The sequence below is a fragment of the Saimiri boliviensis genome, chromosome 10 (assembly GCF_048565385.1).
Source record: "Saimiri boliviensis isolate mSaiBol1 chromosome 10, mSaiBol1.pri, whole genome shotgun sequence".
NCBI classification, from domain to species: Eukaryota; Metazoa; Chordata; class Mammalia; order Primates; family Cebidae; genus Saimiri; species Saimiri boliviensis.
In genome coordinates, this window is record NC_133458.1 from 49,529,255 (window position 1) to 49,556,198 (window position 26,944).

The following is a 26,944-nucleotide window of genomic DNA, read 5'->3' on the forward strand; positions in this document are numbered from 1 at the left end:
AAAAGGTAACTGATAGTATCAGTGCAGATTACTTATTTAGTAGTGCCTAAGAGTGGAACTAGTCATACTATGTGAGTTCTTTAAACAGCCAATATTAACATTTTAGATAGGAGATTTTAACTCTTTCCATAGAAATCTTTCTAGCACCTTAAGAATATAATTTAACCTGTTTTGATAACTAAAAATCCTGTATTTGTACTATGCTTCACATACAGATGTGAGCTGCATTAAGTCAAACCTATCTGCAATCCTGAACTTAAAACGTTTACCACTTTTATCTTTGTTATGAAATTCGGAAGTTGCACTACACATGTGTTATGCACTACACATATGTATGTAGTGCATAAAGTGCAACTTTACATGCACTACACACAATAAAAGTGGACCCCAAGAACAGCACTGTTCATACACATATCCTTTGTACACATACCTTGGAGTCCACAGAAGCACAGCTGCAGTCTGTTTTGTCTACCCCCTCCCTCCGCAGAGCTCTTTGGTTTCCTCATTCTTCCCAGCTAAGAACTCTCTTTCTTCCCCACAGCAGGTCCGCCAGTTTCCAACATTCACCAAGTACAGTACACTAACACCTCTTTGCAACTTCTATCATTTCTTCAGGGCTTTATCTTAGTTATCTACCATCATTCAAAACTCCTTAAATGAAGTTGGAAAAACACATTTTTTAAATTTTAAAACAGAGCTACTATAAATAACCAAAGGGACCAAATAAATATTTACTGAACGAATGTGTTCACACCTCTCACTGCTCAAGGCTATGAAAAGTTTGGTCCTGAGAAAACTGAAGCTCTGCTGCAGTAAAACTACTGTACAGTAAGAGAATCTAGACTTCAAGACAAGAGACTTCGGTTTACCTCTAACTAGCTGCGTAACTGGGGACAGGCCACTCAATCTCAGACTCACAAAGTCCCTCTACTTACCTCACAGGGCTATTCTGAGAATTCAGTACCTGAAAACAAAATTCAAAACCATATACACAAGTTTTCTGTCTCTTCTAATTCTGTCTATTTTCAATTGGAATTCTCTCTTTGTTTTCTAATTCTCAGTCTCAGGTATTTTGGAGAAAGCAAGCAAGGTCTCCAATACAGTAAAGGAATACCAGAAAAGTCCTTACTCAATAAGGTTCCCCTACATACATTATACCAATTACATACTCATTTTGATAAACAAGCTCCTCTTTCAGATATATCCTGGTAGAGCTAACCCTATTGTTCATTCATGCTTTTGTATACTGCTTTGGTATTAGATTCAACACAGCTTGCCTTGTATTTTAATTCATTCTGTACATGTCATCTCTTCACTACATCAGTGATTCTTAGTAAAATTTTCCAGAAGTTACACTCTGAAATGTCACGTTCAGTATTACAAATTTTATTTTATTGGAAGACCACATTGCTTTTGGTATACAAACTTCCACAAGCAAGTAGCCAAAAAATCCTAAGAAAGGAAAAGAAGAGAGAATGAGAAAAACCTAAGTCTCAATGAATGAACTCAGAGAGGTTTTACAAAATGCCTACCTACATAGCATTTCCATGTACTTCATCTAATTTTATTTTGAACTCAGAACAGCTCTGTAAATAAAGCATTATTATGTATGGGGAAAACAGGACTATGACGACTAAATGGGACCATTTTCTTTTTGAAGGGGAGCGCTGAGAGGGAAAAAACGCAAAAGGTATAGGCGAGCATGGGTTATCTCCTGCTTTCAAGGGCCTATTATTCCCTGAATCCTTATCTTTTTATGGAATTCACAGCAGGATCTTCTATATGCTCTCCCCTAACCTGAAGGATTTCTATACCCAGTCCAGACTACCTGCTCAAATTGTTTTCAGAGTGGGTGAAGAAAAGGCAATTTGCAATTAATTTCCATCTCTGAAACCGAGGTATTTTAAATGGGTTACATAATTACACGCTAAAACAAGCCTCCATAACAAAGTATATTAAATGTAACTTTCTACACCCAAAGCACCTGGGAGGACTTAATGCTGTTTTTTTAGAATATTTCCAACAGATTTCACAGAAATGTGTCTAAAACTAGTTTGCCACTGGGCTAAGAAAAAAGAAGAAACAACAACAGAAAACCTTAGGGGATTCGTTTTTGTCATTTACCACTTTCATGGCCCTGAATTAAACCTCCAGGCCTGTTTTCTCATGAGGGCATGGTTTTTTATTTGCAAATAAGGCTAGTGGCCAGGCTCCGTGGCTCAAGCCTGCAATCCCTGCACTTTGGGAGGTTGGGACAGGAGGATCACTTGAGCTTGGAGTTCAAGACCAACCTGGGCAACACAGCAAGACCCCATCTTTAAAAACCTTTTTTTTTTTTTTTTTTTTTTAAAGATGGTCTCGCTCTGTCACCAGGCACCAGGCTGGAGTGCAGTGGCAAGATCTCGGCTCACTGCGACCTCTGCCTCCAGGGTTCAAGCAGTTCTCCTGCCTCAGCCTCCCAAGTAGCTGGGACTACAGGTGCATGCCACCACGCCCAGCTAATTTTTCGTATTTTTTAGTAAAGACGGGGTTTCACCATGTTGGTCTGGATGGTCTTGATCTCTTGACCTCGTGATCCACCCACCTCGTCTTCCCAAAGTACTGGGATTACAGGTGTGAGCCACCACGCCTGGCCAAAACTTTTTTTAAAACAAAAAATTAAATAGGACTAGTACCTATCTATCTACCTAAAAGAATTGTTGTAGGTATAAAAGATATTACACTCCACAGACACTGCCTAATCCACATCTGTACAAGCTCTTAGTAATTTCATGCTCAATCAACATGAAATGCTGTATTGATCAAGACAACAGAAATGCATTAATACCACAAGCAGCCATCCATGAACTGTCTGAGTACTGTCAATTCAAATAAGTATTTAAAATGAACCATATAATAAAATTTGACATCTAAAAATTCTTATGAAACTTGTTTTCCTAAACTTGATTGCACTCCTAAATGTTTTTACATTATCCGTAAAAACTTGTGGAAAAAGTTTTTCTAAGCTATGTTGAATAACTTAAAAAAAAAAGCTCAATGAACCACATTACGGAGAAAATTACTTTTTTAGTTTCTCTATACAAAATTACAGTAGAAATTATAAAGCACCAAAGTAAATGCTGATCAGTATATGAAAAATATGAATGTTATTGGTATCAGGCAGTTAAGAATATTACAGTATGCTATTTTTCTCTAAATTTTGTGATAAGCAGTATCTGGCAGCTTTAATTTTTTTGTTGTTGCATTTTTTCCATCCTAAGTGAAATACTTGCTTTCATACTTAAAGGAAGATACACACAAAATTCCTAGCATTGACTCTTTTCCTTTTTTTTTAAGAGTCTTGTTCTGTCAGCCAGGCTAGAGTGCAATTGTGCGATCTCGGCTCACTGCAACCTCTGTCACCAGATTCAAGTGATCCTCGTGCCTCAGTCTCCCAAGTAACTAGGACTACAGGCACGCGCCACCATGCCCAGCTTTTATATTTTTAGTACAATTTCACCACATTGGCCAGGCTGGTCCTAAACTCCTGACAGATGATCCTCCTGCCTTGGCCTTCCAAAGCGCCGGGCGAGACGAGAGCCACTACGCCCAGCCAGCAGTAACTTCTAATGGATAATGCGTATGCAGGCGGTGCAGAGAGGAATACCAGTATTTTTATGTCAAACATATATACAAAACACCAGCTTGCAATTCACCCTGAAGAACCTTCAGGGCACCGCAGTTTAATAACTCCATGCCATTATGCAATCCGCCTTCTTCACTGGGCACTTGTATTAGTGAGGAAAGAATCCAAAGAAGTTAAAATACAGTGGGCCGAGCGCGGTGGCTCATGCCTGTAATACCAGCACTTTGGGAGGCCGAGGCGGGCAGATCACGAGGTCAGGACATCGAGACCATCCCGGCCAATATGGTGAAACCCTGTCTCTACTAAAAATATTTAAAAATTAGTTGGAAGTGGTGGTGTGCGCCTGTAGTCCCAGCTACTCAGAAAGCTGAGGCAGGAGAACCGCTTGAACCCGGCAGGCGGAAGTTGCAGTGAGCTGAGATCGTGCCACTGCACTCCAGCCTGGTGACAGAGCGACACTCCATCTAAAATACATACATACATACATACATATATATCACTGTAAGAGTTATAAAAATGAATTTTTACAGTGACGGTATCACGTTTGAAGTCTGAGAGGTGTGCCCTGTGACACACAAAGGATAGCGGAGACACGCAGGCGGGCAATCCTGGGAAAAGGTACTCTTTCAACTAGTGTATGTAGTTAGGACTTTTGAGCAGTGAAAAAAAGAGGAAGAGTTTTTGAGACAGAGAAAAGATAACTGGGTTTACGAAACTAAGATGAAACTGGAAAGTGAAATCAGAACTTCTAATTTATCATTCAAGTTAGTACAAGCAATATTTTGCTTTAAAGTGGTTAAATGGCTCCTCAAAAGTATAACCCAAAAACATTGAGTAGATTTAACTCTCAATGTAAGTCAAATTTCCTTGAAACTTTGTCAACTACTGTCTACCTAGCAAGAAATGAGTTTTACCAAGAAAACTGAACCAATCACTGACTACCACTCGTTTCCAAGATAAAGCAAAAGACAGTATCAAAAAAAAAAACACAAAAAACAAAAAAAAGTACAAAACATACATTGCAGATTTAGATCACTGTTAAAATGATCAGAAATTTACATATGTAAATACTTTAAAATGTTAAAATTATTCTAATTCTCAAAAACTAACTTTAATTTCAAAACCACGATTATTAGGAGTCTTCCCACAGCTATTTACAGGGAAATATTAATAAACCTAAAGCCCTTCATCCAAGCTGTTGGTAGGACTCCATCGCTTCCCAGTATGTGTAGCTCTTTTTCTAAGCCTCCTCTGGTTCTGGTATGTTGGCATCGTGAGTCAAAAACAAAACAGAAAAACTTGAGTATTTGCCTCGCTGTCAGTGCTCCTTCTAAAACACGGCTCGAGGTGAAAACTCCCTAAGAATGAACCTAGACTGAAGAGTGCACAGCCGAGAGTGAAATACCCGAGACAGCACGCAGCAATTAAAGCTACAAAAAACCTGGCTGTCGACTTCGCCTGGCTTCTTTTTTTTTTGTTTCAATCGGCCTGCGGCGGCAGCATAGGTTAAAAGGCGGAGACTGGAATCGCCTGCCAATCCTCCCCTTTGGGTCACAGAGAGCAGCGCCTCCCGGTTCACGCCAAGTCCATCCCCCACCCTCTTTCGCCATTCATCGCGTTCCCCTCCCTTCCCCCCATCATGTGACCGCAGCCTGGACTCCGGGCTTGTTTTTCCCCTCGGCTCAGCCCCAGCGCGCAGGCGCCTGGGAGCCCATTCATTCGAACTGCGTAACAATGAGCCCCGGGGCCCAGCGGCTCCGCGAGCTCCTCAGCTCGGCCGGAGCCCACTCGCTCCAGAAGGAGGCGGCGCCTCACCGGGGTCCCCCACATCCGGCCGGGTCCCCACCCCTGGCCAAGCTCTGACCCTCCGCCCACAAGCGGGGAGTTGAAGTCAAACTTTCCTGGGCAGCCCCGGCGCCGCGTCGGCCCCTTCCCCCGCCCAGGCCCGCCCCATCTCCACACCCGGCCCGGCCACCCACCGCGCTAACCGGCCCCTGGCGTCGCCCTCCCCCAGCCTCCTCCCAGCCCCCGCCCGAGACCCCCTAGCGTCGCCGCCCCCGAAGCCCAGGTGAGCTCGCAGGAGGCGCTGGTGCGCTGGGCTCGCCGCAGACACCAGTCGAACGGTTAAGTGCCCCCACCCCAAGGGGAGCCCTGCTAGGAGGAGGAACGCTGACCGGAGCCCCCCCCACCCCCCCGGCCGCTGGATCCCCCGGACTCCTGCCCCTCCCTTCCCCACCCCCACCTCTTCCCGAACTGAAAGACAACAAACCTGCCGCGAAGTGCCGGCAGCCCAGGCGCGGGCCGCCCCGGCCACGACAACACCACCAGCAGCTCTCGAACCCCCTCTCCGACTGACGCCGGCCTCCCCCGCGCGCGTTACTGCTGCCGCCGCCGCTCTTACTCTTCAACCGAAACTTTCCTACTTACCAAACCCGTCGCCATTACCAAGTCTTTCAAGCTTCGTCTTCCCCCTCCCCTCAACTCCCTGAGGGTTGAGCCTCCGCCCAGCTCTTTCGCCTTTTTATTGGTCTGCAGAACTGCCATTCGGTTCTTCCCCTTTCCTATTGGGTGATGCCGTGGTCCGTCTCGGGGGGTGGGCATGTATTGACTTTTGTGTTGTGTTTACTGGAGAACACGGCTTGTCAATCACCAGAGTAAGTGCTTTGGATTGGACTACTGCCGAGAGTCAGGGGACCCGAGCAGAACTTTGTCCCCGAAATGGATTGTGGGTTCGTAGTCTCAAGCCTTGGTCCTTGGCTGTGGGTGACTGCTTGCCGAGGAAGAGCTGAACTACATATCCCAGAGGCGCTCGCACTGCCCAGTCTTGATAGTAAACAAGAGTCATAGGGACACGTGTATCAGCTCGTTTGTTTTGGTGTCCGGGACAAAAGGGAGGGGGCGGAGGAAGGGAGTGTTTTAATGCTTGGGCCTCTTCTCTTTCTCCCGGCCTCTGCTAACTCTTAGAGCGGCCCAAGCTTCTTACAGCACCCGGTCTGGGCCATAAACAGCCAGAGTTGCTCGCTGCTCAAGAGTTTGGCAGGAGGCCAGGGTATTGTTTTAGTGCGAGGGGAAGGAGATGACTGCACTAGCGGAAGCACTGCAGGCTTGCGAGGGACTTGGTCGCCCACAAAGCACGGCCCCGGTCACGAAGGGACCGAAAGTGATGCTGGGGGGCTCCACTGGCAGTGGGAAGAACTAGAAGTCCTTTTCTCCTGTGCCTTGCCTCACCACCCCCGGGACAGCAACTTGAGATTGCCTTGTCAGCACTGTTCAGTTCACCTAACGTTTGTTGAGCGCCGGCTAAGTAACAGGAAGAGTGAGGTTTGGGGATGGACTGTGAGCAAACAAGGAGCTCGGGGTCTAGAGAATTTACAAAGCGGGGACGGCGGCGGGAGTTGCGGGGCGGGCGATTACGAAATTGAGGCAAGTTAAAGCGGCATTTTCCATATTGGTCAGTATGCTGGTTGGTTAACGTGATGCAGAGGGGCATAATGTATGACGTAAACTGGTTTAATTTGTGAATCGTATCTGTAAGTTTCTCTGGTGAGTTTTGTTAACGCTCTTCTTCTAGAGTTTTTTTAACGCTCTTCTTCCGTTTTTTCATTGATAAAAGAAACTTGTGTTTCCACTTCATTTCCACTAGGAGTTCCTCAAGTTACGAATTCTCTGACTCACCGGAGACGCTTCCCTGCTTTATAGCTACCTTCACTTTAAACATGGCTGTCATGACAATCGGCGGCATCGAGTCAACAATTGGTGTCTTTATCATTCGCATAACAAAGGCATGATTAAGCTTTTCCCCTCTTTGAACCTTTAGTGTTTAATCATTTAAATTGTGCTTTAGGTTTTATAACTTTAGATCACTAAATATATGCTTAGAATTAAGATGAGGAAAATCTACATTAATAAGAACTCTGTAAAAGCAAATTTTTGGACAGAGCCAGAAATCACAGCTAGTTATTTCTTTAAAACCTCCTGCATTTTTTGGATTTTTTAAATAAACCTGAAAGCCGCGTAACAAATCAAGAAACCAAAATAACGCCTCATGTTGAAATCAAGTTTAAAATTCTTAAGGATTCCCCATTTGAATCCTTGAAGTGAAATTATTTATAAAGTAGTCCTCCCATGTGATCAAATATTTACTATTTCACAGATAAAAATAAAACATTCTATTTCTTATTAAAATAATTCAGAGAAGAGGCAACAAAATGCTTAATTTTTTCCTTGAGGAAAAAGGACAGGATTTGAGTTTATCGTCTTTCAGAAGTTGTTAGAGTGACTCAAAGAAATCAATGTCTCTGCTATTTTGTGTATGCTTTTCTTCTTTTTTTTTTTTTTCTTTTTACATAGAGGGTCATCGTGTTCTAGAATTGAATACATAAACTCTACTCCAACATGTAATTTCTTGACAAAGAAAAGCCTGTGAAGTTCACCTAATTATATAAAATTGTTTTGAGATATTTATGTCTAACTCCTTCTAGAAAACTAAAAAGCTTTTCTCTTAAAAAAAAAAAAAAAAAAAAAAAAGAGTTGGCATGATATTGAGGTACCGTTTTACCCCCTCCAGTACACAAGCTATGAGATCTGCTTTCAGCTAAACCTTATTTTTAAAAGTTAAACTATTTTAAAGATTTTACCAAAAGCCTTAGTGGTGATATTTTTTTATTGGGGGACACCAGAAATGGGGAAAAAAATTCAACTTAAGATTCAGATATTGTGCAATATATTACAAATAATAATTTACCCTTTAATAGCTCTACAAAGCCTTTTCCATTCATTCAGAAACATGTAGTTCCATTTTTTGACCACTGCCAATTAATAAGCATGAAAAGATATAAAACATTTTTTGCATACTTTTTCATTTTTGTCCAAGTCTTTGAGTTAAATTTAGTTTAGTCACAAATGATTAAATACTAGTATTAAAAAAAATACTAGTTTAGAATTTGCTACACCTTTAAGTGGACAATTAGTCCAATCTTCTGACTTCCTGGAGAGCTAAATGACCACATTAGTACCTTCTGTGTATTTATCAGGGACATCATCATAATTGAGTGTCCAATACAACTAGCCAACCTGTAAGCCAAAACAAAGATCAAAGTACCAAACTAGTAAGATCTCCTTGGAAATTTTTACATGTGTAAATTATACTCAAGACTAAAACAGATATAATTACAGTTTTTAACTATCCTTGAGGTGTTTCCATGATGAAATTGACATAAAAAATCAGTTTCTTTCACACCTCCTCTTGATTGGTACACTCACTACACAAAATGTATGCAAAAATGTCAAATTGTCAAAATGTCTTTCCAGCAGTTTGTAAAGTTACTTCTGTTACCTTAAATATAAAGTTCTAATTTGTTAGAAATAGTAAAAAATGAACAGAAGAAAAAAAACTGATAAATCCTAATTAGGAGTGAAATGTTATTTCCCTGATTCCACCATATCTGACACACCAATGACTGCTTTGCTGAACTAAAGAGAAGTTCAAGTACATGGCATTGCCTGATATTGAAAATATTCCGTTTGAATTGTCAAAAGGTAAACATGAAATTATATGAACAAGTACTAAATTGAGAAATTGAACACATGTATGGTCTAAAATAGTACTTCTCAAAGTTTTCAGATAGCATCTTGCATATTTAAACTCTAACAAATATCCTTCCATATACCTTACTATCCTCTAAAATGGGTTAATTTTCTAATTCGTTCCAAGCACTCAGGTAATTCAGGCAAGTTGTAATGAAATCCACAGGAGCTAACGATGGCCATTTTAGAACTGAGTCATCTGTCTCTTGTTCTTGTAGTTCTTGACACAACTCAAGTTTAGATTTTGCTCCCATGACCAGAAAGCAAGACTTTTTTCCTCAGTAGCTGATAAGCTCATGTCTTAACACTATAACCACATTAGTAAGAAAAATCATTCTAAGAGGAAGGAATCAAAATGTGTGTGTCTCTGGCTTGGGTAATTGCAGTAGTTGGGGAAGGGTGGATATGCTGAAGTTATTGACTGAGACGGAATGCTGGAGAGGATAGCAGGTTTGGAGACCCGGGAGGAAGTGAAAGAATAGGTTCAACCTCAGGTGAGAAGCATGCTGTGCAGGCAAGGAATCTAGTCCAGAGGTCCTGTAGGCAGCTGATTGTATTCGTCTGGCATTTAGAAAGTCCAAGTCTAGCCGGGCGCGGTGGCTCAAGCCTGTAATCCCAGCACTTTGGGAGGCCGAGGCGGGTGGATCACGAGGTCGAGAGATCGAGACCATCCTGGTCAACATGGTGAAACCCCGTCTCTACTAAAAATACAAAAAATTAGCTGGGCATGGTGGCACGTGCCTGTAATCCCAGCTCCTCAGGAGGCTGAGGCAGGAGAATTGCCTGAACCCAGGAGGCGGAGGTTGCGGTGAGCCGAGATCGCGCCATTGCACTCCAGCCTGGGTAACAAGAGCGAGACTCCGTCTCAAAAAAAAAAAAAAAAAAAAAAAAAAAAAAGAAAGTCCAAGTCTAGAAAATAAACCTGGGTATCCTCAGAACATAGAACTACTCTTTTTTGGTCCTAATCGTTCTAAAAAAGTTTTTGGTAAGTCTAATTTGGTACAAATGAAAAATGTATTTAAAGATGGCAACTAATAGTTCTATTTCATATTTCATCTCACTCCTAATGTATAAAATCAAGCTCAAATGACTATTCTCATGTCCTGCAAGTTTTCTGGAGATCATTACTGTTATCTGAACTATTTAACACAAACCCTCACATAGTATTTTCTACTCCTATTTGGTATCCTAGGCCCTTCTCTATGTTTCGTTGCTAGCAAAAAGTACCTCATTTTAAGAACAATGAAGTCGGATAAAGAGCAATTAAAATTGTAGGAATAGTACATCACTTTTATCACACCGTGTTAAACTGTTGCTTACATTCATCCTCCCCTCCACATTTACATTCTCTCCTTCCTTATCGGTCACCATCTCATGCATTTTTTTTTTCTGGTCCATAATAAGCAATCAAAAAACATACATGCCCGGGGAACAATGAAAAGCTAGGGGAATAACAGGCAGCATGACTTTTCTCATATACAGCATATTGTAGCGCTATATATAGTATGCTGGTCTGAGTATTTGACTTGGTTAAATAACTTACATGTGTTTTAACTGTCACTGCCTCTATGCAGTCATTGTTATTATTTGAGAACATATCTCATCGTCCGGCTATGTTTATATCACAAGCACTATTAATTGTTTTTGCTTCCCTCACAGTGCCAGCCACTCGAAGGCAAACGAAGTATTGGGTTGGTGCAAAAGTAATTTGTGATTTTTACCATTAAAAAAAAAAAGGGCAAAACCCGCCATTACTTTGTACCAACCTGTCTAATTAACACTTTAACTCCTTCAAGTTATACAGCATATAAGTGATTAAAATGTTGATAATATTTTAAGTTCTGCTTTAAAGAGCAATTATGAGAAAATAGACTTACCAAAGATGTCTTTATAGTGTGCACCTTTCTGAAAATATTACTTGGCTTTTAAAGAATGTCATTTGTATATACTTCAAGAATACAGTCATTACGTAAAGGAACTACACTTGGATTAAATGTCAGCCCTTGGCCTAAGAGAGGTAGTGAAGTTACAGGGATGCAGTTTATTCTTCCTGAGCAAGAGCTAGGAAGGTTTCCAAGTAGGATCAAGATGGAAAACCAGTCATCAATAGCAACTTTATCTTAAGATTTTAACTGGTCATATTTCCCTGTTCATAAACTCACTCGAGAGTCTACTCTGTAAACTTTTTTTTTTTCAAGTTACATAGAAATATTTAGGGTTTCATGTCTGGGTTGTTACAGTTAAGACTCACAGAAAACTTTCCCTTGTGCCTATAAACAAGGCCATTTTCTGTTTTCTAGTGACAGTAAAAAATGCATTTATATGCTATAATAAATCAGTTATAACTGGTGCTGACAAAACATTTTTTAATGTATGTACACTTTGTAGCATTTTTTGTATTTGGAAAAATGACCAGATCCAGACTATGATTAAACCAAAATCTGAGAAAACCACCTCTTCGGGAGGTAGCATTCATTTTTATGGTGTAGACATTACCTCCCTATCATATATTACATCTTCCCATATATAAGTGATACATACTTCTTTAGGATTTTCTAGGCAATTTTAGATTTATAAATTTAGAGCATAAAAAGGTAAAGACCCAGATCTGTTGGTCAAATCAAAGTTTTCTTCTCAAAATAATCTTACCCTCTGCATTGGAAACTATATAGCAATTTATATGCCAGGCTTATTAACATTATTTGGAAAAATATATGAGGCCATGAGTTGGATGAGGAACCAACCGATCTCAATTTTCCGTTGAGTTCTGCCGTCTACTCACAAAGTAGATGACTTTTGTGAAGTCATTGGCTGTCAGGTATACAAATTGAACTGATTTAAGCTCTCATAGTACAGAAAACTTGTTTGGCATACAAGTCTTCTGGAAATAACTGGTATACTTTACTGCTTATATTTCCGTAATTCATTATACTTTTAAAGTTTTTTTATACCTGTGAAGATGAACAACTCTATTGTTCAACCAGTTTTGTTGCCTTTAAACATATTCTAGAACAGGTAAGTTTGTCTCAACTCATTCCAATTCTTCCTTTTTGTCAAAATTCTTTCTGATATTTGGCATCAAACTGACCAAACACTACTTTTAATTTTAAAAGTCAGCATTCCTTGTAACTCTAATTCTATTAGGTAGTAACTTTAAAAAAAAAAAAAAAAAATCCTTTCTTCAGCAATTTAACAAAGCTCTGGCTTAATCCAGATATATTACTTACCTCTCTAGGCCTACACATTAATTTTCTTTAAGAATGCCAAAGGTCATCTAATCCTTGTTACAACATTTTTTGAGAAAGGAAAAAATCTATCTATATCTTTAAAGATACTTTGGAAAGGAAAAGAACACAGTGTGTTTTTAAATCTTACACGTTTCAATAAAATCCAAAGTCCCTTGCTTCATACCGTATCACTTGGAAGAATTTTTAAGCATTGTAAATGGCATTTAACCAGACTTTATAATACGAATCCTAATGGTAACACACATATATTCACCTAAGTTGTGTCACAGGTAATATACGTGTTAAAATACCTGCACTAAGTTCTAGTTCATGTGGATATGCAGAAAATACACAACACAACACACACTCCTTTATTTAAAACAAGGGAAAGCACCATCATTCTTGGGGGAAAAAGTCCTCACCCCTTTCCTTAGCCACACATGAGGCACAGGAGGCTCCATCCTTGAATGAATGAAAGGTCAAAGAATTCTCACACAGTAAGGACCGTTGATTAGTAATTAAATAATGACATCCACAAGTCAAACTTGAGCTGTTTTAATTACATAATTTTACACATAAATTCCTAGTTAGCTAGATTTATTTGGTTATTCTGAACGGCCAAATAAATCTACAGTACACCACAATTATTTCTCCCACACATGACCAATAGCTAAAAATGTCAAAAACCTATTGCCATACAGAACCATACTTTCTATGTTACGGCCTGGGGGTTAGCTTCCACATGCCACATTTCTATCATGCTCTTCAATGCATTATGCAAGCCAGAAAACTTTAAAGAAACAAGTAAAAAAAGTATGAAAAACAATCATTCATGTATTTTATTATAAAAGTGTGCTTTATTATAAGGAAAATTTAAATATAACCAACAATACTGAAAATAACGTAAACGGCATTGATAGCCTTGGTCAAAGTTCTTTATTAAACAGGCGTTTGCTGTTCCATGAATAGTTAACAATTAGTTTATGCAACAAAATAGATAACTTGAAAAAGTGAGTAAGAATACAGAATGATGAACTAGGAATCTGGGGTTCTTTTGTGTTTTTTCTTGTTTAACAGACACGGCTTTTAAAATAAAATCTGAAATATAAAACAAGTCATCTTCATGTAGAGGCTCTCTTTTCCTACGAGAAGGTTTTCCAGTGTTCTAAAATGTGGCTGAAGTTATACTTTACATACTTTATTAACTTCTTATATATACATTATCCAATTAACATTCTAGCCACATTTTCATATACAAGTGGGACCATAAACATTTCTCTAGTTAAGACTACACTAGCACAGAATAATTTTACCCATGTATATGTATTCATTTGAAACCTGTTTCCCAAAATGAAATCGCTCATTTAAAAGCAAACAACTGGTTAGAATTAACGTCTCTAGACAATGGGTCATGGGGCCTAGAAATCATGTAAGAGTATATTGCTTTGGTTGAATATAATTAAATTCATCTTATGTGGCAGCATACTAAGCACATCAAAGAACAATGAAAATCTAGTACATCTGAGTTCATTCTGCACTAATTTCAACTATGAGTCTACTTTAAAGCAATGGCAAGGCCTAATGGTGTATGTGATACGGGGAGAAATTCATTTTGTCTTTATATAGGATTATACTCACAAAAATTTATTTGTCACCCTAGGGGGATTTTTTTTTTTTTTTTTTTGAGACAGAGTTTCACTCTTGTTACCCAGGCTAGAGTGCAATGGCGCGATCTTGGCTCACCGCAACCTCCGCCTCCTGGGTTCAAGCAATTCTCCTGCCTCAGCCTCCTGAGTAGCTGGGATTACAGGCACGAGACACCATGCCCAACTAATATTTTTTTGTATTTTTAGTAGAGATGGTGTTTCACCACATTGACCGGGATGGTCTCAATCTCTTGACCTCGTGATCCACCTGCCTCGGCCTCCCAAAGTGCTAGGATTACAGGTTTGAGCCACCACACCCGGCCGGGGGGGGGGGCGGGGGATGTTTTTAAGAATAAAAAAAAACAAAAAACAAACTGCACTGGCTGCTGGTCAATGAGACTGTGGGTTGCAACCATCCTAAGAAAGAAAAGAAACCCAAGGGAACAGATGTCTGTCTGCAAAGGACTGTCTTGTGTAGGCCTAGTAAAGAACAAAGAAATCAACTGTGGGCATGCTGATAAGGATCCCAAATTATTTTTGGTATAGGAGAGTTTTTTAAAATATAAGATCTTAGAATAAAGAATACAAAAAAAGTCAGATCTTAAGTTTAAATCACTTTTTTAAAAATGTTGTGACATTTAATGTCAAGACCAAATTTTTAAACATATAGAATATAGAGAACTGTAAAATGAAAAGGAAGCAGATATGTCCTTGATGAGTGAAAAAAGCATTAATGATCTCTCATCTAAAAGACTGTTTTCCTTATTATCATAATGACTAAATTGCCTATCCATAAAACCACTGGAATATGTAGGTTACTGACATTATGCCAAAGAAGTCAAAATGTACTTTATTGCAAAAATATAAAAAGTTTTAAAATTGCATATGATGTTTTATACCACTTCACCAAGAGGCCAAGGCCAGCACATAACTTATCAAGCTAGAAAACTGTAAAACAAAAATGATTAGAATTTTACCATGTATGAGTTATAAAAAAATGTGATGCCATGCTGTGCAGCATGTTTAACTGCCAAGTGCCCTCTTACATGGGGACAGTCACTAATATGATATCAGTCTGAATAAGTAAAACACATATAGCCTATGAGAACATCCTTTAATTGTCTTCTTAAACACAGATACTTTCTATATATTACAATCACTTTAATAAACCTTTCGGTCATAATTTTATGGAGTACAAAGTCATTTTATCAGTATGTTGATTTTTTTCTGAACTACTCTTTAGAAAGTGATGTTAAAGCCTACTGACTATTAAATCCCTACTGTTTATTGATACATTGTAAATGTAAAAAAAGGAAAAAACCTGAAATCACAGAAAATGCTTGGCATCTACACAAACACATTCTCAGTGGACTAACCACTACTGTGTAATTTTGTCACTACAGGTCTTCCTGCTCCATACTTTTGCTTCATGCAGTGGGTTCAATAATATCCATGTTTGTTCCAAACAAGGCAACTAATTGTTCTTCATAGGTGGTGATGTTCCTTTTCATAATTTCCATGCAAGGTCCCAAAAGCCTTTCAAATGCTTGCACATCCATGGCTAAGAAAAGAGAAGAATCTTTTTTAAAACATTCTTTGCAAATCTACAGAATTTCTGTCATTTATGATACCCATTCCATACATATCAATAATACAATGATATTTTAGGTAAATACCATAAAATACAAGAAAAAGCATAAAGATAAAAATGTTCCACTTGAAAAAGGAAGCAGCCAGGGCCACACTCTTGGGCCACTCTCTCCAGTCCCTCGGCAGTATGATGAGCAATGATAAGTTGGTGGGAGGTCCCTGGTCCAAGCTGAGAAAAGAATGAAGGACTATCATGGGAAGACCTTAGGATTTTAAAAAAATAAATGTGCTGTCTCCACCTTAGCAATGTGAACTCCTCAAAGGTGGCACAGGAGTGTTCTCTATCTTGTGTTCCCTTCTTAGGATTTAAATGCCATGTTGTGCAGGTCAAGTGTTACCTTTCGGAATTTTTACTCCCATACTATCGTCTATGCAACCCAAAAATGGCAGCTGACATAATGCTTTTGTTTACTTCTGTAAGTACATGCTATAAATCACTTTGCTTGCCTATTTCCTGGATTTTAAAACTAAATTTATAATATACAGATAGAAAATATGGTCATACTCTATTCATAAAAATACAAATTAAAACATATCTTCTTTGCCTTTCAAATTTGCAAACGTAGAAAAGGCAATGTTTACAAGAATAGGGTGAATGGGCGTTCTGGTGCTACTAGTAGCATGTATATTATTAGTACAAATAAAAGCAATCTGGCAATGTGTGTCAAAAGTTAATTTTTTAAAAACCCACTCCTAAAAACCATTTCTAAGGAAAACTATATACAGAAAAGCCTTCTATACACAAAAAAATTGATCCCCACCAAAAAGTTGGAGCTAAAACTTTCCAAGTATTTACCAGTGAGGAAAAACTAATTTATCATATATAACATTTACCTTAAAAGAATTTTAAAATTTGGTGTAATAAAATAGGAACATTCCTTAGCCAGAATGAACTTTAAAAGCTGTTTGGAAAACTGTTTAACAACTGAGCCCATACAAATAAAAAAGACAAGAAGGAATTGTAATAGTAGAAATCACTGAGTGGCGGTGGTGTGAGGGATTCTTAGCTTTTCCTACATTTTCTATATTTCTCAGGTTTTCTTTAACGTGAATATAATAATCTAATATGGAAAAAAATTAACAGAATTTCACTCACCTCACCTTTACTCTTTCTAATAGCTCTACTTAGGGGATTACCTGTCAGTTTCTAACTGTATTCTCTTCCATCCAAATGTAACACTTGATTAATATCATACTATCTAAAACCTTTTAAAGAATGACTTCTCTAAGAATTCTAATGATCCTTGCAAATCTTAAAAACATTAAAACTAAGTTTATTCTATTGAATTATGGATGAAAAGCATGGAGAGATAATTACTGTAGAATCAATTTTCTTAAAATACCATCCATATTGCCACCTCCTGAACTATATTTTCTTATTAAAGTAAGTGATTTCTCAGATTGAAAATCTCAGATATAAGATATATATAGATGTCTGCAGCTGAAGACGGCATTTCTGCCAAGCTACTCTTATAAAACAGTAATAACTCTTACAAAATAGTAATAACGGCTGAACAGCAAAGAACATTTGTTCTTTGACAAACCTGCACCTTTGTGTCCCAGTACTCTAATGAGCAAGGATTCTCACAATATCCCAGCATTCTCCTTACATCTTAATAGTGGACTTTATAAAAATAGTACCTTAGCCTTCTCTTTTGAGGAACGCAGCGCATGTTGCTTATCTGAGAGATTCCATATAAAACGTGGTACTTGGAATTCTAATGACTAATATGAGATGTTATTTCATACATACACAAAAGAGCAAACTAGATCTGTATGTAAAAATTACAAAGAGGAAACGGCTTCCACAAATTTATTTTTATAAAGCAATGAATCCTAATCTTGTTATCTTTTGTGGGGACCACAAAAGTTATGAACCCAATAAAATGATCCATTCAACACGAACACATAAAACGCAGACAGAAGTTCAACCAGGAGAAGAACCCCCGTTGTTGCAAACCCTACCTAAACATTTGACAGTCCCAATGGCGTGTGCAGAAGCTGCTCGAGGTTTGTTAGTTACCAGGGCAAGCTCTCCAAAGTACTGTCCTCGCGAGCATCGAGCGATTTCTACTGCATCATTCTCTTCCACTTCTGATTTACCCTGCCAAGGCAATTAAAAGATGAGCTTTTACTCAACTTCTGAAAGATAAAATTAACCTTAAGTCTAAACATCAAAAAGTAAATCTGTTATGTTCCTTGCTAATAGTATGTGGGTTTTGAGGACTTAGAATGCTTACCTTTCTTTTCATAGTTATTTTCACTTCTCCAGATTCTACAATGAAAAAAGAATCAGCCGAATCTCCCTATCAGAATAAATAACAAAAATAGAAGGTGAAAATGCAAATTAATTTGACAACAATCTTGTTACCTTTAATATCCCTAAAACTGATCCAATCCCAATGTACAGATATTCACCTGAAAAGTGATATGCAATGGGAACAGGGCATCTCAGTTTCTAAATTGAGAGGTTTTGATGGACAATTGTGTAGTAATAATTTTGTTTGTAAAATTATTTGAAATAATACATTATTTTTTGTTTGTTTGTTTTCAAGATGGGGTTTTGCTCTGTCACTCAGGCTGGAGTGCAGCAGCGTAATCTTGGCTCACTACAGCCTCCACCTGCCGGATTCAAGTGGCTCTCCCACCTCAGCCTCCCAAGTAACTGAGATTACACGTGTGTGCCACCATGCCTGGCTAATTTTTTTCCTTTTTTAAAAATTTTACTTTAAGTTCCGGGACACATGTGCAGAACATGCAGGTTTGTTACATAAGTATACATGTGCCACCGCAGTTTGCGGTACCTATCAACCTGTCATCTAGGTTTTAAGCCCTGCGTGCATTAGGTATTTGCTCTAATACTATCCCTCCCCTTGCCCCCGACCCTCCAACAGACCCCAGTGTGTGCTGTTCCCCTCCCTGTGTCCATGTGTTCTCATTGTTCAACTCCGAATTATAAGTGAGAACAAGTGGTGTTGGTTTTCTATTCCTGTGTTAGTTTGCTAGGAATGATGGCTTCCAGCTTCACCCACCTCCCTGCAAAGGACATGATCTCATTCTTTTTCAGAGCTGCCTAGTATTCCATGGTGTATATGTACCACATTTCCTTTATCCAGTCTACCATTGATAGGTATTTGGGTTAGTTCCATGTCTTTGCTATTGTAAATGGTGCTGCAATATACATGTGCATATGTCTTTATAGCACAATGATTTATATTCTTTTGGGTATACACCCAGTAATGGGATTTCTGGGTCAAATGGCATTTCTGCCATCAAAAAGTGAGCAAAAGTTATGAACAGGCACTTCTCAAAAGAAGACATTTATGTCACCAAAAAACATATGAAAAAAAGATCATCATCACTGATCAATAGAGAAATGCAAATCAAAACCATATTGAGATACCATACCATGCCAGTCAGAATGGCAATTATTAAAAAGTCAAGCAACAGTAGATGCTAGCGAGGCTACAAATAAACAGGAATGCTTTTGCACTGTTGGTGGGAATGCAGATTGGTCAACCATTGTGGAGTACAGTGTGGCGATTCCTCAGGGATCTAGAACCAGTATTATTTTTTGTTGTTTTGTATTTTTATTAGAGATGGATTTCACCATGTTGGCCAGACTGGTCTCGAACTCCTGACCTAAATGTGATACACCTGCCTCAGCCTCCCGAAGTGTTGGGATTACAGGCATAAGCCACTGCACCTGGCCTAGAAATAATATATTCTCTGCCACTGTATTTCTGCTAAAAACCAAGAAAATGTGACAAATAACACTGGGGTAAGAATTTCACCCAAATTTCAGCCTAGATAACAGCATACATAGTTAGAAATGGCAACACTGCTGTGTATCCCGCCAGTGTTCCCTTAGTTGGCAGAAATATGCCTACAGATCCTGTGCTCCTGAGGAAGTGCCGAGACGTCTACCCTGTGTCCTTCTAACATCACAAGCATTGGCATGGTGACCCAAGATAACCCATCAACTCGCAAAGAGCAGAAAGCACCCAGATGGGGCTGGAAGCAGCAGATGTGGGCCTTGACATTTTCACTACAGACAACTGAGGACCAAACTCTGACATGCTAGCCTATTGACATTCCATTTCAAGGATTTGGAAGGACTTCTAAAAGAGAAGTGTTGCTATTTCTAACCATATACCTGGTTCTTTCTTATTTTTGTTGCTTAATGAACTCTGCCTTGATCTCCAATGATGCAGTCTGCATTAAACAATACAATATGGAAGATAATACAGACACTGACTTTACTAAGCCTCTCAAAAGTGATTCTGGAGAAACTTAAACTATTGCAAAATTCTTTAATACAAATTCAAGAAATTTAGCATCTGACTATCACAAAAATAAATGTTGAATTTAGATTTTTAGAATAGTGTACAGATATGTATATTTATAAATGCTTAAAAGACAATGACTATGTAAAAATATACTTGATAAACCCTAAGTATAGCATATCTCCTTTTCCCTTATTTTTATATCAGGTTTTCATAAAAGCTTCATGTTACATTTTCAAGTGTTTTGAATCATAATAGATCTATTAACTGCTGAGTAATTTTTAAACAATTTTTAAAGCATGCCCTAACCGTATGTAAAACTGGTGAAAACTGAATACAGTCTGTGAATTATGCCAGTGTCATTTTCCTGGTTTTGATATTGTTATTAATAGCGATGCAAGACGCATTAGGAGAAACTGGGTGAAGAGTACACAGGACCACTCAGAACTATTTTTGCAACTTCCTGTGAATCTATAATTATTTCCAAATAAAATCTTTAAAAAGTCATTTAAAAGGTGCTCTGTGTTTTGTTATTTACCAATTTATATAGAACTTTTTTTTTTGATATAAACAGTAAGTCTTTAATATTCTTCTACCAACACAAATAATAAATTAAAAACACAAATAATCATTGTTTCTGGAGCTAAATTATTTTTGATGGTCTTGCTTTGAGTTTAAATGAAGTATTACTTGTTATTGCTATTGTTAACCTGGCATGTAACCCAAACCAAACATCTATTTTTTTTTTTAAGTTGCATTTTTAGGTTTTTGGGTACATGTGAAGAACATGCAAGATTGTTGCATAGGGACACATGTGGCAGTGTGATTTGCTGCCTTCTTCCCCATCACCTGTATCTGGCATTTCTCCCCATGCTATCTCTCCCCAACTACCCTAAAGTAGAACTTTAACTGCATATGACTACACTTCTTCCCAATCCCTGACTCCTCTAATACACACACACACACACACATACACACACACACACACACACACAGCAGTGGGAAAGGAGGGTTGATTGACAGATTTACTTATTTATTTGCCTTCTAAAACAATGATCTTTTTCTGAAGCTCAAAGACCTTGAATGTTGTTTCCCATATAAAGGAGGAGACTGTATTTCAGATAAAGGGCACAAAACAGTATGAGGCCATGATACAAACATTACAGAATCTATTACAAATCCATTTTAATCATCTGCTCAATGCTTCAAAAATATAACTGGGAAACAAAGTGCTATCATCTGCATACTTTACCTGTTAACTTCAACTGTCTTCACAAATTCTATTTTCAGAGCCCTACTCTAATCCAGATACCTAGTATTGGTTCCAGCTGGGATCTTAGAAAAGTATTAGGGTTAAATAACATGTTGACCTACATGTAGTGCTTGGAAGCCAATACAGTATATGGTGTAGTGTGTTCCCTTCTTGGGTGAATTTTATTAAGGGGCATCCTCAGGATGAAAACTCATCATGCAAAACTCTATAGAATTTTCTAGTGTACTTTTGGGGTCCTCATTAATATCATGGAACATTCACCTGTTTTTTCCCTCTTATAAATGACTACAATGATGCAGAAAACCATTTGATGGTTTAATACATACTCATTAGGAGTTAATTACATAAACACAAATATTCAATAGCATAACTATAAATTAAACCATTTTTAACAGGTCATTTGGTAGAAGTAGTTATTTATTTAACCCATCACTGCATACTAATTTTAGAAACATGAAAAGTTTATCAAGATTTACAACCATACAAATCTTTTGGAATACAGCCCTAAACTGAATTACATTTCAAAATATCATACCTGAGCAATGATTTGTTCTCCATCGTTGTATACTTTGGTGCCTATCACATCTACTACTTTCAGGCGTTCAGAAACCTACAAAGAAGAGAGACCATATTAAAGAGAAACAAATTAACTGGGTAAGCTTAGCTATTTTAGAAGTTAAAAACTGGTAGTGTGGCTGGGCACAGTGGCTCACGCCTGTAATCCCAGCGCTTTGGGAGGCCGAGGTGGGTGGGTCACCTGAGGTTGGGAGTTCACCAGCCTGACCAACATGGAGAAACCCCATCTCTACTAAAAATACAAAAAGCAAAAACAAAACAAAACAAAAAACAGCTGGTAGCCCATAGGCCAAATAAATCGCACAGCGTGTAGGTGGTATATATGTTTGTTATATTAATTAACAGCCAGCATTTTAAAATATATTTTTCATAAAAACTGAATCTCCAGCTTCTCTTGAAAAATGCATCACATAGCTGTTGCATATTTCCACACGGCAACAATACAACTATGGTAGAATAGCAGCTGTTTCTTTAATGAAATACATGTTCTCCCATCTGCCACCTGGCTTGGTTTTCTTCTGTGTGTTACCTGCCTAGCTCTGAAAGCACTGGATTTCCAATCCCTGACCTAATTTTATTTAAAGAAATATTATGCTGTTGGAAAAGATCAGCTGCCTACCATGCACAGTGATGTGCACAAAATTTCTACCAGGGATAAGTTCATAATCCAAAAAAGACATTAGAAAAGAGAGGCACCACTATTTTGACACTTGCCATTTTATAAGATGTTGTGGGTACATATATATATGCCCGTCTTTAATTACCCTCAAAATATTTCAAATATGACAGTGAAATAGAAAAGCATTTAATTTAATGATGAAGTATGAAAAATAAATCTCCGAAGATTAAAACCCTAAGAGTTGGTCTCATTGAAAAGACATTTAGGCTAAGAAATGAAAAAGCCCTGCGGCTGTGTAGGAAGACATTCCAGACAGACAGCAAGTATGAAGACCCTGAGGTGGGTGTGGGACAGGTGTGTTTGACCAGTCGCAAGAAGCTGATATGTCTACAGTGAAATGATGAGTGTAGGGCAATAAGAAATGGGGTTGGGGAAAATTGGCGAGGGAGTGGGGCAGATTGTGCAGAGCCTTAGAGGCCATGTGAGGAGGGGCTTAAACAGAGCAGCGCCACAACTAGGGTTTTTTTGTTTTTTGGGGGTGGGGGCGGTATGAGACGAGTCTCGCACTGTCATCCAGGCTGGTGTGATCTCTGCTTGCTACAACCTTCACCTCCCAGGTTCAATTGATTCTCCTGCCTCAGTCACCTGAGTAGCTAGGATTACAGGCACCCGCCACCACACCCAGCTAATTTTTTGGATTTTTAGTAGAGACGGGGTTTTGCCATGTTGGTCAGGCTGGTCTTGAACTTCTGACCTCAGGTGATCTACCCACCTCAGCCTCCCAAAGTGGTGGGATTACAGGCGTGAGCCACTTTCAAATAACAAAACAAATGCAATCATAGATAGCAGAAGAAACACTGAGTTGTAAAAACTAGCACTACCATTTAATCTTTGCAAATAAAAACATGGATAGTTGTTTTTATTCAAAGCAATTTTTCTATAGAAATAAATAATCCTAGAAAAACAGAAACTTAAAGCAAAATTTAAAAAAAGCATTAACATATACTTACCTCCAAAGATTTAAGGAATGGCAGTGACTCAATAAAGCTTTCATACATTTTTCTCTTTTTGGCATTGTTTTTCACAATTATTCTCCTGAAGGTTACCCTGTCCTACAGGCAGAATATCAAATAAAAGACAGTTAAAAGTTAAATTTTAAGTGGGAAGAAGTATATATAAATAGTTTCATTTTATTCCCAAAAGAAACAATGATGGAAGATTCTGAAACAGATTAACATCGTTATATTTTCAGTGCAACTCATTTCATATTTTTATTCCTCAAGCACAAAACATAATACAGAACCATATAAAATACTGTTTTTATTTTTTTTAAAAAAGGAAGCATCTGTTTTACTTTCATATACAACAGAAATCTGACCGACATGTCGGACTATGCCCACAAGGAGGCGCTGTCACAGCATGTTAAAAAAATATATATACTAGCACTGTGTTATTTTACTCTGTGTTACGTACACTACGTTCTTTTTCATGTTCACATTCTGTTAAAATTTTCTATTTGAAAATGTGGAAGTATACTCAAAGCAATCATAAATGCTTAAAGTGCTGGGTACTCCATTTACCCTGATGTGATCATTATACATTTACCCTGATGGGATCATTATACATTGTATGCTGTTATGAAAATAGTTTGTGTACCCTCCTATAAATATATACACATATGATGTACCCATGAAAAACAATTTTTTTAATGTGAAGTCACAGAGAAACCACAACTTCGTTTTCGAGTAAAATCTAATTCCAGTGTTTCCCATGTTCACAGTCTAAAATGTTCCTATTTATGTTTATACTACATGCCCTCAAAGATGCAGAACTCAGTTGAGGAACCAGTAAAAATTTTAAGGATATAGCTCAAAAAATTATTTCCCTAAAAATTGTATTCTGAATAATTTATCATAAAACAATATTTTAATTCTTAATAAAAGCCTCAATAATTATGTTAGGTTGGCATTCATTAATAATTACACCATTTTAATAAAGTAAAAATTGGGATATATCATTTAATAAATTACTATACCAACATTTTAATTTTTTTTACTTTAATTTTTAATTTTTGTGAGTACACAGTAGGTATATATATTTATGGGGTACATGAGATGTTTTGATGCAGGCACGTAATGTGAAATAAGTACACATAGAAAATGAGGTATCCATCCCCTTAATCATCTATCCTTTGAGTTATAAACAATACAATTACATTTATTTTAAAACATACAATTTTATTATTGACTATAGTCACCCTATTGTGCTACCAAATACTAGGTCTTATTCATTCTTTCGTATGTCAACATATTAAGATTGAATTTAATGAACTAGTGCAATGGAGAAAAACGCCAACATAGATGAAAATCTCTAGGTGTGATGGACTGAAACCGAATGTTTCTTTCACTCTAAAATCCCTATGTTGAAATCCTAATCACCCAATATAGTATTAGGTGGTGGAGCCTTTGGGAGATGGTTAGGTCATGACGGTGGAGCCTTCAAGAATGGAATGAATGTCCTTATAAAAGAGATCCCGGCCGGGCGCGGTGGCTCAAGCCTGTAATCCCAGCACTTTGGGAGGCTGAGGCGGGTGGATCACGAGGTCAAGAGATCAAGACCATCCTGGTCAACATGGTGAAACCCCGTCTCTACTAAAAATACAAAAAATTAGCTGGGCATGGTGGCGCATGTCTGTAATCCCAGCTACTCAGGAGGCTGAGGCAGGAGAATTGTCTGAACCCAGGAGGCAGAGGTTGCGGTGAGCCGAGATCGCGCCATTGCACTCCAGCCTGGGTAACATGAGCGAAATTCCGTCTCAAAAAAAAAAAAAAAAATTAAAAAAAAAAAAAGAGATCCCAGTAAGCTTCCTCGCCCCTTCCACCACGGAAGAACATAAGCAGAAGACACTGTCTGTTAAACGGGAAAACAAGCCCTCTCCAGACACCAAATCTTCTGGTGCCCTGACCTTGGACTTCTGGGTGTCCAGACCATGAGAAATAAATGTTTGTTGCTTAAGCCACCTGTTCTATAAGAGTTTGTCCAAAAGGATTAAGCAGCCCAAAGGGACTAAGACACTAGGAAATTAAACATCTTGTTTCCCAATTTGGTATTGATATTAGCTGTAATTTTGACTTGTTTTACTTCTAATACTTTTTTTTTTAAAGAAAATTTTACAAGATAATTAACACAAATATTGAAATTATTTCCAAGCCTGGCTCTGCATCAGAATCAGCTATAGTATTAAAAAAGACTTCTAAGACACCAGACCTTAATGACTCAAAATCTCTGAATATAGGGCTCAATAATCTGTATTTCATAAAAGGTCCTGAAGTGATTCTGATATATAATCAGGTTTGGAAATCAGGTATAACATCATTTTATGGACAGAGTTTACTGCAAAACAGAGAAGACCCAAAATAGCTTAATGGTTTAGAAACTAATCATAATCAGTTATAGCTCTCAGAAAGAATTTTCCACTCGTAACCTATCTCTTCACACCCACTGCGACATATAAAGTCCAGAATTTCAAACACTTTCATCCTGAAGCCATTTCAACAATCACCTTTCTAAAGCATCAGTACAGTCAGGAAGATCATGTAAGCCCTAAGGCTAACAGTAAATACTATTTACAGAATGAGGCTACTCTGCAATGGACTTCTCTCTTGGGCTTTGCTTATCTTTACACCTGTATTAATATGGCAGAGCTCCAGTCTGTTAACCTTAAAAGAAAAACTTCTTTTCTACTTGACTCTCCCTGAGAAGGAGTTATAGCTAGGCAAGTTACTCTTAAAAAGCAGGTTTGAAATACTAAGTAATTATGTTAATTATTCTAAAATTTTTAGAAAGCTATGTCAATATGACTATCACAAACTGCCCACTTTTATAAAATTTAATAACATGTGTAAACTACTAAAAATCTCTGAAAATGCTTAATCCTTCTTGGGAACTTATGTATTACATGCACTAGGAAATTCTGGGTCTTTTACACCCAATTAAGGTTCCTGCAAGTGCTAAAAACTATCAATATTCAAAGAGGCCAACCTATGAAATAGTTGATCTTATTCTAAAGACGTGCAAGGAGGCATATTCCTCACTGTGTGACAATCTGACAGTCTGAACCTGAATGGCAACCCTATTGGAATGACTACATTTAAAAAGTAAACCTTCCTTAGTGAGACAAGTCATGGCAGATGCTATATTTATCCCACCACTTTATTGACAGAGAAGCAAACACTTCTGTGGGTCAAGGTGTGCTCTGGTTTGGAGTTTTTCTTTGCTAGCTTTGGATATTCAAATCGTTGACAGTTCTTTTAAAACACTTCAGATGATGGGTTAGTTTCCTTCCACCTGAAACAATTCAGTTTTTCTCCTAAACCTTAAAAAAGTGACTCATCACATTTTTAAATAAGTATATAATAATTGGTTCTAATTAAAAGAAATGTAAAATGTCTTGTCT

General features: G+C 38.0%; 2 protein-coding genes across 3 annotated transcripts in view; both read right to left on the reverse strand.

Moving 5' to 3' along the window:
• Nucleotides 1-6,096, reverse strand: part of HBP1 (HMG-box transcription factor 1) — a 36,674-nt gene extending 30,578 nt beyond the window's left edge. The window contains exon 1 of one of the 2 annotated variants that reach the window (XM_003921100.4): nucleotides 6,053-6,096. In XM_003921100.4, the coding sequence (XP_003921149.1) occupies nucleotides 6,053-6,067 (15 nt within the window). In that variant the 5' untranslated portion in view covers nucleotides 6,068-6,096. Of the gene's footprint in view, nucleotides 1-5,894 lie in introns of both variants that reach the window. The other variant, XM_003921101.4, reaches the window with a different exon arrangement.
• A 6,881-nt stretch (nucleotides 6,097-12,977) lies between these two features.
• The window catches only part of PRKAR2B (protein kinase cAMP-dependent type II regulatory subunit beta), a 103,362-nt gene continuing 89,395 nt past the window's right edge, over nucleotides 12,978-26,944 (reverse strand). Inside the window, exons 7-11 of the mRNA XM_003921320.4 lie at nucleotides 23,499-23,600; nucleotides 21,829-21,903; nucleotides 17,975-18,040; nucleotides 17,700-17,838; nucleotides 12,978-15,645 (exon numbers count right to left, since the gene is read on the reverse strand). Of these exons, the coding sequence (XP_003921369.3) occupies nucleotides 15,512-15,645; nucleotides 17,700-17,838; nucleotides 17,975-18,040; nucleotides 21,829-21,903; nucleotides 23,499-23,600 (516 nt within the window). The 3' untranslated portion in view covers nucleotides 12,978-15,511. The remainder of the gene's footprint in view (nucleotides 15,646-17,699; nucleotides 17,839-17,974; nucleotides 18,041-21,828; nucleotides 21,904-23,498; nucleotides 23,601-26,944) is intronic.